Source organism: Platalea leucorodia (genome assembly GCF_965183815.1).
Source record: "Platalea leucorodia genome assembly, chromosome: 1".
Classification (NCBI taxonomy): Eukaryota; Metazoa; Chordata; class Aves; order Pelecaniformes; family Threskiornithidae; genus Platalea; species Platalea leucorodia.
Window position 1 is genome coordinate 136,058,858 of NC_138823.1, and position 14,581 is coordinate 136,073,438.

A 14,581-nucleotide genomic window follows, 5' to 3' on the forward strand; every position below is an offset into this window, starting at 1 on the left:
CTAACATGCCAAATAAAATAAGAATTAATTTGAATTAATTAATGATGTATTGAAACTTCTAGTTAGGCAGCTGTGCTTACTCTTCCAAGAGAGAAATCTGATTTCATTTTTGCTGGAGAATATGGCTGTAAAACAAAGGCTCAGTGTACTGCTTTATCAAATTGTTCAAGTTAAATCAAAACTGATACACTAGATTAGTTTTTAAATGTTCAGGAATACTTAAGCATTGTGTATTGTAATATCTCAAGGGAAAAAAAAAAAAGTAGGCCTCCCTTGAGTCATGTTCCATTTACCTTCTGAAAAGACTCTGGCATGCAGTATGTTCCTGTTCATCTAAGTATCTGCAAGGTTGTAATGGTATTGGGGATTTCTGATTTTACTTCTGCAGAAGTTAAAGCCAGGAGAGCCCTGGAGTATTGCATTTTTAAAGTGTTTTAAGTAATTCTTGCCTTCTGTGACTTTTTTTTTAAATCTCTTTCAAATGTTAAATTTCAACTATCTGGGGCTGTGTTATCAAATTTTCAGCCCAAAATGTTTCTAAACTCTTCAGTGCATAAATATCAACTTTTGGGTTTCAAACCACCTTCCTTTACAAACAAGTTAGCTCCCCAATTATTAGAAAAATAAACAAATACAGCTGTAGATAACAGCACAAAACCTTTTTAAATGTTGTATTTGGTACTTCTGTTGGATTGTGGGTTAAGTGACATTTGGAGGGAACACAGCAGTGTGTTGCTTCTGTTGTTTGCTGCTATGTATAGTATGTGTTCTGGGCAGAAATAAAGCTCATTTGAGCAGTGGAACAGTGAGGTTTGCTGGTTTAATAGAAGCAACACGAAGATTTTTTTTGCCTTGTTTTCAAGTTTTTGTTTTTTGTTTTTTTTTTTTTTTTTATTGGCTTCAAAATGCTATCTTCTCTTAGGGAACAAATGCCCCTTCTACTACCTGGTTTGCTGTTAAGGCAATCCTGAAGCTGATAATGTAATACAATCTACTTTTTATTTTAGGTAGGACAAGATAGTTTCTTAGCTGGTGTTATAGTTAAAGGTTGCAAAATAAGCATGTCTGTGATTAAGACAGTATTTTAAAGTATTCATTGAGGAAGTTGTTTCCAGGAGAAATTCTAAATTAGTCTTGTCATATGCAGAATCCTAGAATACCTGTGCACCTGGTCTTACATATATACTTCTTCACCTGTTTTATTTTTAGTTGCACGGAGAAAAAAATACATATTTTTTGAATATTATAAAGATTTTCTCAGAATTAGAGGTCTAAAATCATTAGATCATCTTGATCCTATGAACAATGTTTTCATCTCTGGGAACAGTTGAACATCCTAACCCAGGCAGCAGCGCTAGTGTCTGATACTTCCAGGGCTGTTTCTGGAAGGGCTTCCCCTAGCAGTATGCTTCAGCAAAAACTTGCAGAAAACTGCAGGGTGTTGGACTCCATGCTTCACTGTTCAGTCACCTAAAAATCTGAGCAATTTTTAATTCTCATAGTGGAAATAATAATTGCCAGTTTTAAATCATTTGAATGATCAATCTCTGCCATAATGGTGGAAGCTTTAGCAGGTCGTTAAGGCTGAAGTCAAATTTTTGACATAGTAATATTTTTTTTTCCTGATCAGGTTGAAGCTATGTCAATATCTCTAAGCAAAAATGATAGCCATCTACAAAACATCTTTTCAGGACAGTGCTACAATTTTGTTTGCGTAAATGTAAGTAGTAAGGATGCATGCCTTTAGTTTTGCACCTAAAACTTATTACTAATGGTAAATAATAATTACATATTTGAATAATAAGTTGTTTGTTATTTCTGTCCCGTTGCTGTATGCATTCTGATGTTTGGTGTTTCTGATGTGCACCAAACTAGACCTCTGAGATACTGGTTCATTCTTTCTCTCCTGGTTCTGCGCTTCCGTCAGTATGTTGTTAAACCAGCCATGAATTCTTGAACAAGAGGGATGCAACTGAACGTACTTTAAAATTTCCTTTCGTAGATATTGTGTTGAAGTGAATTGTCTCAAGAAGAGGTATGTCATATGTATAGTCATCTAACTGTGCATTGCTACTGTGGTCTAAATTAGTGTTTCCCATTTTGGACACATACATGCCATGCAATCTGTATTTGGGTCCCTGTGTGGGAACAGGAAGGTTTTAAATGAACCATATCTAGACCAATCAAGACCCTTAAGCTTGTTATATATATATTTCTTAAGGGTAATATTATTAATCTCAAGTTTTTTCAAACAGCTATAACTTTACCAGACAAAAGCATTACAAATATGTTAAAAGCAACCAACCACACAAACAAAAACCCCCACAACCAAAAAAGTGATGTATCTTTTTTGGTAAATAACAGATCTTTGAATTCCATTTTTATGAAATCATTGTTTTATGTTTTCAGTAATTCTAAAAATTTATTTTCATTTAGGATAAAAAGTATGCCATTCAAGAAACTCAGCAACTAGTGGATACGTTGGAAAAAACAAATATTCCTCTCTTATATCCAGTTGTCCTTATTTCGGTAGGTAACTCCTGTAAGTTACTGTAGAAAGCATCTAATGAAATACCTTTAAATGTTAGACTAGGTTTAAACTGCTGCTAGCTCTGAATAAAATTGTAAATTTGAATTATAAATTGGACTGTAAAGAGCATCATTTGCACTTCAGCAAATGTGCTGCATGCTGTCAGGAAATAACCCAACACTAGCAAATGACAATTTGTTATATATTTCTGTGAAAGACTCATTGTGGCTAGCCACACTGAACTGTTAACTCCTGCTTTGCTGTTGTGCTCCATCTCTGTTGGGGATGCTGCAAATTGTGTACTCTGCTTGAATGCTCAGTTGAAACAGAATTAAGTGGATTTATTTTTTTCTATGCTCTGTGGTTTATTCAAAGTTTTTAAATTATTGTTGCTTTTCTGGTCCAAGTATTAAAAATTAACTTTGAAGTACTTTGCAATATAACTTTAATACATACTTTACTTATTGAGATGCTGTAACACTGAAAATTCTATTCTGGTATGTGGCAATAGTTTTAAAGTGTATTTTTGGCTGAAATTCTCATTACTTGAATATTGCTGCCAGAATAATTTAACAGTTTATGTGGACGACAGCTGAAGGTGTACATGACTTTTATTTTACTCAGGCTGTTAAAAAGGAGAAAATATGAGTACATTTGAAAGTCTCCGTGCAGTGTAACCAGATCCAATTAATTCTGTCATTATGTTTTCTGGCTTAATAGGTAGGGATGAGAAGTATTGGGTGGAACGAGTGTCATTAATGCCATATGTCATAAGGAATGTGCCTCTGGACTACGTTTATTATACTTTCCAGCAATAACACAAGATAGCAAGTTGTGATTTTAAAATGTAAGACTATATATGAAGCGCTTGAAAAAGGAATAAATAGTTATTTTACATGGGGCCTGAATAGTATCTGAAGTGCACAGTCTAGTGATCTGGAGGTAAAACCGAGCATTTACTTCTCAATTTTAGGCTTAATCTGAAATTTAAGTGTTGAAATTTCATTACTGATCTAACAAATAAATGAGGTATCATGAAGATCAATTACTTTTACAAATGAAAAAAGTTATATCCTTACATATTGTGTGCTGTTGTCTTGCAGTGAGCTACTGTGATTCTATGAACATCAATATTTAGCACTTTTTTTTCTTGACCCTATTTCTGAGGAAGTTCAGGGTAGAGCTTCAATTTTACTGAATTTTCGAAGACAAATTATTTCTGCCTTTAATATCAGAGCAATGACATGCCTCCAATTCTGTTGCCCATTGACAAGGCTACTGGATATGCAGAATGCTCTTTTCTGGACTGAGAATGTTTTCATTAGTCCTTTATCAAGAATATAAAAACCTATTTCTGTCTGTGTTAAATTTTGGGGGTGTGCAGATAAAGTTGGAATTCTTAATCAACTAGGTAATACTACGGTGTTAAAAGCATGCTTATTTTGTGGCCAATTCATAGCTAATCTCTACTCTAGGCTTTGAATAAAGTGCTTTTTTAATGTGACACATAGAACGTGAGAGCTTTGTTTTAGTAATTGTAGCTATAAATATTCTGGACTTAATACTACCTGAGAAATAGGTATGAATGCTTGCTTACACAAGCTCACCATGAAACTCGGGTTTTGCCCCTAAGATACTAGATCTTGAAGTCATTGTAGAATCCAGCACCATTTTTAATGGAAGTATACTTGCTTGAGCAGCCTGCAGCATGGACAAATTATTTAGGTGGACACCTTTTAAAATAGCCTCGGGAGAAAATGATACATTTAATCCCTTTACTGTACTCCAGATCCATCAGTTGTTCCTGACAACTACTTGAAACTTCCCAAAACTAGACAGTGGGAGAAAACTCTCTTAACTAGGTGGAAGCAGTTGCTAACATTTAAAACACAGATACACATATATTTGTTAAAAGTATCTTTAAAACATGAAGTACCCCAACTATAAAAAGGCATTTTATGCTACACATTGAAATTTCATGGAGTTACCACACTATCTTTTGGAAATACAAGAAGATAAAAATAGGAGGACTGGAAAGTATGTTTTAAATGACTATAGAATTAGCTAAACAAATCATTGTCTCATATTAATCACTGGGAACTATTTAAGTCCTTTAAACTTCTGATCCCTAAAACTCATTACAGATGGTATGGCTGGGGGATAGAATCTTCCTTCAGCAGTCTTTAATTAAATTCAGTGTTGGGTGTCCTCTTCACTAAGGCTTATGAGTGGGATTTTCTTCAGCTTTATTCTTTGCTATATACTTCATTCATAAAACCTGAATGCATTGTTAGTGAGAAGTCCTGTAAGACACTTTCGTTTGATGTAAAAGGGCACATTAATATTTCTCAGGCAAATGTGACTCAGAATTTTAAGCAATATGATAACATTTAAATGCATACGTTTTAGGTACCAGTGTACAGGAAACATTATTCTTTTCTACTCTTAATGTTCCTGGTAGTGAAGAATTGAAAGGATAAATGAGGAAAGCAGCTAACTGCTTCCATTCTAACCTTATAATCAGGAGCAGTCTAATGTAGACTTTAGTATAATTGGAAAGTTCTTGTCTATTCTTTGATTTCAGGCCACATGTAACTTTTTCATAACAATCTGATAATTAAGAGAATCAGTTTTATTTTTCCTTTCAATGTTCAGCTTCTTTGGTTGTAAAAATGACAGGTGTTATTATTGTGCCAGACTGTCTGTTTAACCAGTCTGGGGAGAATTATCCCAGTAAAAGGATGAGCTTGCACTGGGCATGATGACTTCTGTCTGTATTCCCTCCTATAAATTGCCACAGATTGCAAAGTCTATCCTTTATCCTGGTGCCTGACTGGGGGGTTTTGTGGCATCTGTAAGCTGAAGCAGCAATTGGACTACTGTATGTGGACATAGCAGAAAAGGAAGGATTAATGTTACAGGAGGAATAGGAAGCACAGAGGTAAATTTTATGCAATTATTTGTCTGCATCAAACCATTGACCTGTCCAACTCTGCTATAACCAGAAGAATCATATTCTTAAACTGACTTTACTTTTCTGAGTAATACCTGTTCACGTTTATAGATGCTCTGAATGGATATGATTTTTATTTTGTTGTTATTACTTAGGGATAGAAAGAAAGGAATGCTAGTACTTCAGCTCTGCAGTTGCCAGTATTTGCATTTCAGTACAAAAGTAAGTTTGAGAAAAATCTCTTTTTAAAGCTGTGAAACAGGATAATGGTAAATAGGTGTTAGGTCGTGTTCTCTCAAAGTAATAGGTATTAAAATTTGTTGTAAATAGCTGTAAATGAGCAGTACTTAGCCTTGTTTGGGGTAAAAAAATAACAAAATAATGAGTGTTTGAAAGTTAATCGCTCTGCCTGTGTATTAGAAGACATTAGCTTTGCTCCTGGTGAATATGCACTTAGACAGTAAATAGCTTTTTAAAAAGTGTTGCAAGGCAAAATGAGTAAAAACCTGTTATCTGTCAGGATGAATTGAACATAAGGTACAAAGGGAATTTGAAATAATTTTCCTAAGCACGCATCTCTCGGGCTACCTCTATACTCCTACGTCTCTGTAGTACTTACAGATAAGTTTTATATTGATGGAATCATTCAGCCAGCAAAATATTTTCTCTTTCTTTTAAGGGAAAAGGTATTTCTGCTATTAATAGATGCTGAAACTATATGTACAAATCATCATCCTTAATTTTGATTTCTACAGTTAATAGAAACTTGTAAACTGTGGAACACGTACGCCTTGGGAAAGGGTTGACCTAGTTGATACCTCCCTGGAGATACCAGTTGAGGTCCTGTAGGGCCCACCATGTTTGTGCAGCATCCCCGCTGGTTATAAGACCTGCCTTTCACTGCCCAAGAGCTCAGGACAGTCATATCTCTACCTTCTTTTGAAGTAGTTTCTGCTTTTTAAACTTCAAGTGTTATCTTGTAATTAATCCAATTTAGGCAACTAATATGCTATACTGAAAAGGTAGTAAATTAAAAATAAATCTTTAAAGAATGCAGTTCCATTTTGAAAACCTTTAAGATGCTTAACAAAAACACCAGTATTTCTCTAGTATCCCGATAGTAACAAAAAAATCTGTGAAAGTTAGATTAGAGCTTAGAAAAGAAAGTTGTTTGTTTTCTGATTTAATTAAATATTTTTAATATGCAATTAGAACATTGTGTTCTGATGTGTTCTGGCATATTGGTTTCACTGTGCTTTGAAAAGAAATAATTTTCATGTCACTAAATATGTAAGTAGTGGAATTCAATAGTAATAGAAGTTAACTAAGAAAAGCCTGTATTTTTATCTGTGCTTAACACATAAAAATGAGACTAAAAACTGGCAGTGTAAAATAACACACTATGGAAAAGGTGGAATTGTTTTGTTTTGTTTTTCTTATTTGTTCCTTTGCAGGTGCACTTGGATATTTCAGAAAATATTTCTTTCAGCATTGGGATGGAAGAACTAGCTAGGATCAAGAAATTTGCAAGGGAAGTGAAAAAGAAAAATATTTTGGTTTATGGTCTCCTTATCCAATATAAGGTATGTAATTCTTTTCCTATGTGCAAATTATCTTCTTTTGTGATTTATATGATTAATGATAGAATCTTCAAAATCAAAGGGAAATAAATATGACATGAAAAAGACTTTTTGGGAAGATTCTTGCCTGTTCTTGTTCAAAATTCAGAAAAGCCTGTAGTTATAGGCAAAAATGTAAGTGTTTTGATTAGAGAGGAATAAATGGTAAACGTTTTTTAGAAGCATGCGAAAATGTCAGGGCCCTTTTTCTTTTTGCTTTTCTGCTTTGAAACTTGCTTTTTGCAGCACTAAAAAGGTAGAAAGTAGTAAAAGTACATTTGATCAGTGGTTCTGCAGAATTTTACATTCCTCATCAAAACAGTGTTTGGTATTCAGGTGACAGAAAGGGTATGGCATATAGGTGTTGAAACAAACAGCATCCATGTCTGCGATAGCAGCAAATTGCCTCAGCTGGAGGCAAAAAGGGTTAGCACTCCAGCATCCTTTGTACTCACAAAAGCTATTTAAAATAAACCATTTTGCCTGGGAAACATGTTCTGCCAACCAGAAAAGTAGGCTGCCTTGCCTCCAGTGCAGATATAGTCTTTGCAGCTTCTTAACTTAGTGAACAGTGAAGGAAGAAGAAAGAAAGATATTCAATGGAAATTTTAATAAAGAATAATAAATGTAATCTAAACTGATTTTTTTAGGTTGAGTTAGGTGTTTCAGCTTATATATAATTGATTAAACATGGCTATAGTTATCTGTCTTTTTCTGGTATACCAAAGACTTGATTTTCTCTCCAAATTCTATGGCTTTATTAAGAGCTATGAGCATCAATACCTATCAGTTTATGCTTTTACAGACTTCTGATGCCAACAGAATATGAGTAATGCTATTATATGACACAAGTTTGTCTCTTGTTCGTACAACATACAAGGGCATACAACTATTTTCAATCTTCTTTCTGGTACTATCAAACCCCATTTTTTCCAGGGTGAATTCGGGCTTCCTTTGGTAAAAATAATTTGAATAACTGTTGAAATGTAGCTCTAAGAGGCACCCTATCATGGTAAAAAGTAACATTGCAAATATTGCTTTAGTGTAAGTACAGTTTTTTTCCTTTTAAACTTCATGGGGTGTATACATGATTTTATATGCAAATGGATCGAATATGCCTGTGTGGATAACAACAGTTAGTAAAGCTGACTGGAAAAAAGGAAAAACGTTCATAATCCTCAGTGGATTTTTGTGACCATGGCACCAAAACATTTTATCAATAACAGGCATGTATAACAACAATATGAGATCGGAATGGAAATTCTTGATCCTTGGTGGTAAGAGAATTGCAGCAGAATGCTGCCTCCATTTCTTGACAATAAAAAGCTAGAATGATAATATAAGATCACTGCAGGCAGAGTGTCATTTATTAGCATGGAAAAAGTATTATATAGAATAAAACACTTTGCAAAATAAACTACTACTAGCTATCTTGTTTTAAAATGGCTTTAAAACATGTCCTGCTCACAAAGACGGGGATGTTGTTCCTGAGTTCCTGCTTGTCAGTGTTTTGATAGATGCCTAACAAATAGGTTACACAGACCATGTGTATATATGTGATACATGTATCAAGTTTTCTTTTAGCTGCAGTTCTACAAAGAACATAATTGTTTCTAGGTGAAGACCTATGGAAAGACTTGACATATGAATCTAGAAATGATGTAACCCAAACTTTGTTGCTGGTCTGGGGGAGAGCGAGAGGGGAGCACTGTGAACAAAAGCAATTTGTTAAGTGAAAAGACATCTTTAAAACAGTTTCTTTTTTTGTTGTTTTTTAAATTCCAAAGCATGATTTGAGAGTCACCAAGGTATTTTACTTCTAGTACATCCCATTAGCTAATAGGTGAATCCACAGGTGAATTCCATGCTGGAGGATGGAAAGGTAAATTTCATACAGGCGTGACGGGGTGTCCAGAGGAAGTGGAAACACAAAAAGCACCTGCTGCTGTAATGCAGGATACTCAGCCTATTGTTGCAATAACTTCTGTCAGTATCTGCTTTCCAGAAGTCCCTGAAAGCTATAGTTTATTTCAGGAAAAGAGTGATGACAGATTACTTCACAGAGCTTCCCTCTAGCTGACAGGCTTATATCATCACTACCAGACACGCATGGTTGATATACACACATTTACTAATTCAAAAACAGGAATAAAATGTAAGTGACAAGGAATTTATTGAGACACATAACCATGGTAATACTGAAGTGAAATTATTTTACATTTAGAAGGGTTATATGATTAAGTGGCTGTGATGATATGTTATAAAAGAATGTGGGGGCACTCATTAAAATTCTGCATTAGAAAAATAAATTTGTTGAAATAAATATTTTTTGAGGTATATAATAGTTTTTTACATTTTGAAAATGGAAGCGAAATGCTTTTGGAACCTAGGAGTACATTTTTGACAGTATTGGAGGAGATATGAAGCCCTAAGAAAAAGTATAAGTCTTCATTTTCATTTCTTAAATGCAGTGTTTATTTGGTATTTAGAAAAAGATATCAAGTGCTTCTAGGAATATTTGATACTCTGAGAAGCTAATCGGGAAAATTAAAGGAAAAGGTTTTAATGTGCTTTATAAATGACCTGCTTTGTAGCTTCCATTTGCTCAAAATAAATGCATGTTCACAGCTTGTACACAAATAGTTCTTTCTCTCATAAACATCATGCATGGAATACCAAATTACTGATATTGATACAAAGATTGGGTCCACTTCATTACAGCTCTAGTTTGCATCCTGAAAATATTGTTGATTTAAATTTCACTTACGAAAATATTTTCAAAGACAGCTCTTCTCTAAAACAGTTCCACAATGTTAGAAATGGTTTACATACTCACGACACAGAAGAGAAAAGAATATTCAGTAAATTCCAGAGTCTGAACTTGTGGAGTTAGCTTTTGAGAGTTTTTCAGATGAGTTGAAGGAAATAGTTGATAAGCGAGGTGACTTAAAAATAGGGAGAAAAATCCAGTTTTCATGAAAGATATAACCGGCGTATATTGATGACAATGTTACTAAAATTCCAACTGTTTTGATTTAATGAGCACTTTACCTTGAAAATAGCAATGACTGGTATGGTATTATTATCTGTCAGAATAAGAATTTTTTCTTGATAGTAGTTAGTCTAGTAGGGTGTAATGCAGAACAGCCAATTCTGAATATTAGGAGGAAAAGCTATAAAAAGAAGCCAAGTTAGTCTTAAATAAACAAAGTTTTACTTAAAAGAAGTGTTAAGAATTGCTAAGAAACCAAAGAATATAAAAAGTAATGTCAAGACATTGCATCCATGCAGGGCTGGAAATATATTAATCTTAAAAGCATTGGTTTATGTCATTCAAACTACAAGATTTGGGAGGGAACCTCAGCTGCATATGGTAGTTATTTGTTGATCTGTGTTCTGAGCAATGGAATAATACTGACCTTGGTCTCACAAGCACATGCATTATTATCTTTAAACATATCCTCGGTAGTTAATGGTTTTATACTTAAATATGATAGTAATGTTTTTAAAAAAATAGTATTTTCTCTATTTACTGCTATTCTCCTGTTAAAAATAATTTCTTATCACTGAATTACAAAAAACAGTCAGCACACATAAAAAGAAAATACAAGCAGCATTTCCTAATATGGGAGTGCAAATTCTGAAGCTTGTAAAGGTTGCAGTAATAAAATCTTGGTCTAGAAGTTTCAGTAATAACTTTGTTACTTTTCACAGAGAACAAAAAGGAACAATTATTATCCAAACTAAAGCATGGACGGATGGACATAGGAAGCCACAGAAAGCTTTAAAATAAAAAACTAATATTAATGTATCTTGGTTATAGAACTATATTAATTTTATATAATTCTACTTCAGAGAGGCACTGACAGAATGTCGGGTCAGAACAGCAACTATGTGCTAAGGCTCGTCTGGGGTAAGGTGGCCCCAGATACTTTTGCCTCTGAAACTGCTATTTGATTAAGATAAAGGACCTATTCACGACAGCCAGAAAAATCACAGTCCATACACTAAAAGGACACAAATGATGCAATAGAATAATTGTTATGAAGCTGCTTGAAACTAAAAGGAAATTGAACTGTGGGTGATTTCTTATGCAAACATACTGGATATTTATTGTGGTCTTTAAGACTTTTTGAAGACAAGAGGCCCATCTACAGTGTGCTGGATGGCTCAAGAAATACGTAGAGTGCTAAATGTGTTTTCTGTCTGACTTGGTAAACCAAAAAGGTAAACATTTACAGTTTCTTTTTCAGCAAAGGTATCTCAAAACAGGGATCACAACCCCAAATAGGACCATCCAAGTGGCAAAACAGAAAGTGGTTTGGCAAGCAATAGTGAGATAATGAGCCTGAAGGGCAAATGAAGTAAAAGCACAAGCTAAAAGTTTGATAACTTGTTGAAAACAGATGAGCCATGCCCTACATGACCTCTGCATGCTTCTTAATTCATTTAATAATCAGCAGAGAATTGGTCAAATGATTGCAGTCCGGTTAGAATGATTGGGTTGCTGCCTGGAGAACTCTCTCTTCTCAAGATGACCCTTTTTTTATTTCAGCTGCAATGACATAATAGATTGTAATGAATCTGGAAACCGACATCTATTCATAGAAGTCCTTATGGCCAAGTAATTACTGTTTACTATTTTCAAGAGCCAGAAACTGAACTTTTAAGTAGCATGATCCTATGGACTATTCACTCTTTCATCAAGGAAAATTGGGCAAATGAGTGATGAGCCAGAGTGATCTTGCTTGCACAGAGTATGGGACAGAGAGGGAAACCAAATCCAGTTTGAAACTTTCTACATGAGTAACCTCATAGAAATCAGCATCTGTAAGCTTATTAATACAAAGGCCTATCAAGTCATTCACCAATAAAACCAGAGATTGATATTTATGGAGGTTGGACACTATTTTATCCTTAATTATTACAACTGTCTGCAATCAGTCATGACTGCATGTTTTGCAATAAGTAGAACTGACATGATGAAAAAGGTTCACAAACACTGACTTATAAAATTACAAGTAACTCTTGATGGAATTTTCAATGAATAAAAGATACAGAACTGGGGGCTCTATTAACTTGATACTCAAGAAATCAAACATAAAACTATCCTTTTCCCTTGGGAATGGCTCACACAAAAATAGTAAGATCGCTCATAAAGGACAATATTCTGAATGGGCCATATAGCCTCTTAATGCCCCCAAAAGATAGTAGCAGAATTTATGGAATAAAATGTTTATAGGTGATATTTTGCATATATCAATTTTCAGATCTTTGGTAATTTCACTAATATGTAGCTTGTCTTAATATTTGAATTTTGCAGTTGGGTGGAGATTATTTGAAGCAGATTAATTTGCTTTGGTGAAAAAGATTATACTTTCATGGAGAAGAATCATTGTGCTCCATCAGTATTTTCACATACACAAACGATTACAGATAACTTTCTGACCCGCCTTGATAGTTTTGTCTTTGATTTTGTTTTGAAATCTCCAACAGCTCATTGTTCATTCATATATTTTACTGTGTGAATGTGTGGAAATCTTAACAGGCTTTGTTCAAAAAGTGTATGATCAAAACCATTGGTCCATCTGGTTGATCTGATCATCAGAATCTTTTGTCTGTCGGACTTGCTGCCATGAAAGCACATTTACAGGAACTTCTGAAAATAGCACAGTTTTTAAATATAGATTTAGTCATACTGTTTGTAATAACTGCCTGTTAGCACAACATATTTCTATCATTTTTACATGTTAGCATCAAAACTGTTGGAGAGTACTCTTAAGATTTCTGCCAATGAAATATTTATATTCCTTAACTACAGAAAATCAGTTCTAAATTCAATGTTTGAAAGACAGAAAGCTGAGTAGTTCCAAGAAATACTTCTATGTGTGAATATTTTTTTCCACTATGTAATATATAGATAGAAATAATAGACCAGCTAAGTGTCTTTTTATTTTGAACTGAACTCGGTTTGACCAAATGAGCCTTCTGCATCTGTTTTGTACTATTTAAAGCATGTCAAGGAATTAAAAAAGGTCATGTCTCTGGAACATTAGTCAATTAAGAATTATGTTAATCCCAAATTTACCAGGATGTTTGTTCAACTTTGGGCTTTGGGTCAGGAAAGGTCATAAACATTTGAGTGTTAAATTATTTAACACAAAACCTGGAAATCTCACTTCTGCTTGAAAGGCTGTGGTGCGTACTGTTGCGGGAAGCGCAGCTGCTTGCCTATACTGCTGCTGATTTTAGTAGATATCCTGAAGCCTGATACTGGATCATACTGTTCAACAAATTGTGACTGTTATTCTTTTTTTTCAGGGTTTTAGTGTGTCTACCTTGAATGGATGCATACGTTCTCTCATATTTGCTTGCTCATTTTCTGTCGCTGTCTTTCCCTCTCTGTTGTTCTCTCTCCCTTGCCTTTTTCCTTGTTTCCGCTCAAGTCTTCCTCCTCTCCTAGCCAAAACAGGTAATAAATTAGTGGATTTATTACAACTGTGCATCTTTAAGAAAAGCACTCAAATGAAGCATTTCCACAAACTAACTTCGCAGTGCAATACCAAATTCCCAGTCTGAGGAAGATGAGCTTTTTAGAAAAATAATTGGTAACCTTTTGGGTTTTCATTAAATAACCATATAGGTTTTTATCAGAGAAAGGTCAGAAAGTTGCTCAATTTGTCTCTGCTGTTACAGCTTCTAGCAGTTTAACAAGCTGCACAGAAAATGGTGAGATTAATGTTTTATGCCTTTTACACATGACCTTTTTAGACTTATTTCAGCTATTGAACTTATAATTGGAGAAATCAGAGTTCTCCCATCACCTTGTCAGCCAAAATGATTAAGGCATGTAGACTTATCTTAAAAGGCATGTCTTCATATAATGGTCTTTAAACTTCCTTGCTTTTATAGCCCAGTTCAGCCATTCTGGCAATGTTAGTCAATAAAGGTTGCCAGTTGTTTCTTTTGTGGATATTTTAATAGTATAAAATATATTACTCTAAAATAGCTTAATAGTATGGTGTGGAATTTTGGGGAACAAGTGAATTCAAAAGATGAAATGCCAAGCTCTCTAGAGAAGAGGAAAATACATAATGTACAATCTAGCAACTTAGAAAAGTGTGTATGTATTAATTATGCTAGATAATTTAATGTGATAGGAAATAAACATTGAATTGGAACCATTTGCAAAAACAAATACTATGAGCATCAAATCTGAGTTTCATCTTCAAATCTGTTAGTATGAGTTATTCTGACCTTTTTTTCCATCTTATGAAAGCTTTGATGTTGACCTGCTCTCTCTTAGTGGAAACATACAAACATTTAAGATGAAAGGACTTTGACACAAAATCTTGTTTGCAAACAAACTGCTTTTAACTTCTTTTTTCCATTGGTAGCTTGCCGAACAGAAACCTGTGAAGTCCATTGTATCTGTTTAGGGACAGTTGCACTTTCAAATTGTTAGTGCTGCAATTCTCA

General features: G+C 34.3%; 1 protein-coding gene across 1 annotated transcript in view; it reads left to right on the forward strand.

Annotated features, from left to right (window-relative positions):
- The window catches only part of CRPPA (CDP-L-ribitol pyrophosphorylase A), a gene marked incomplete at its 5' end in the record, with an annotated part of 124,047 nt that overhangs the window by 69,022 nt on the left and 40,444 nt on the right, over nucleotides 1–14,581 (forward strand). Inside the window, 3 exons of the mRNA XM_082306831.1 lie at nucleotides 1,631–1,720; nucleotides 2,437–2,529; nucleotides 6,938–7,066. Of these exons, the coding sequence (XP_082162957.1) occupies nucleotides 1,631–1,720; nucleotides 2,437–2,529; nucleotides 6,938–7,066 (312 nt within the window). The remainder of the gene's footprint in view (nucleotides 1–1,630; nucleotides 1,721–2,436; nucleotides 2,530–6,937; nucleotides 7,067–14,581) is intronic.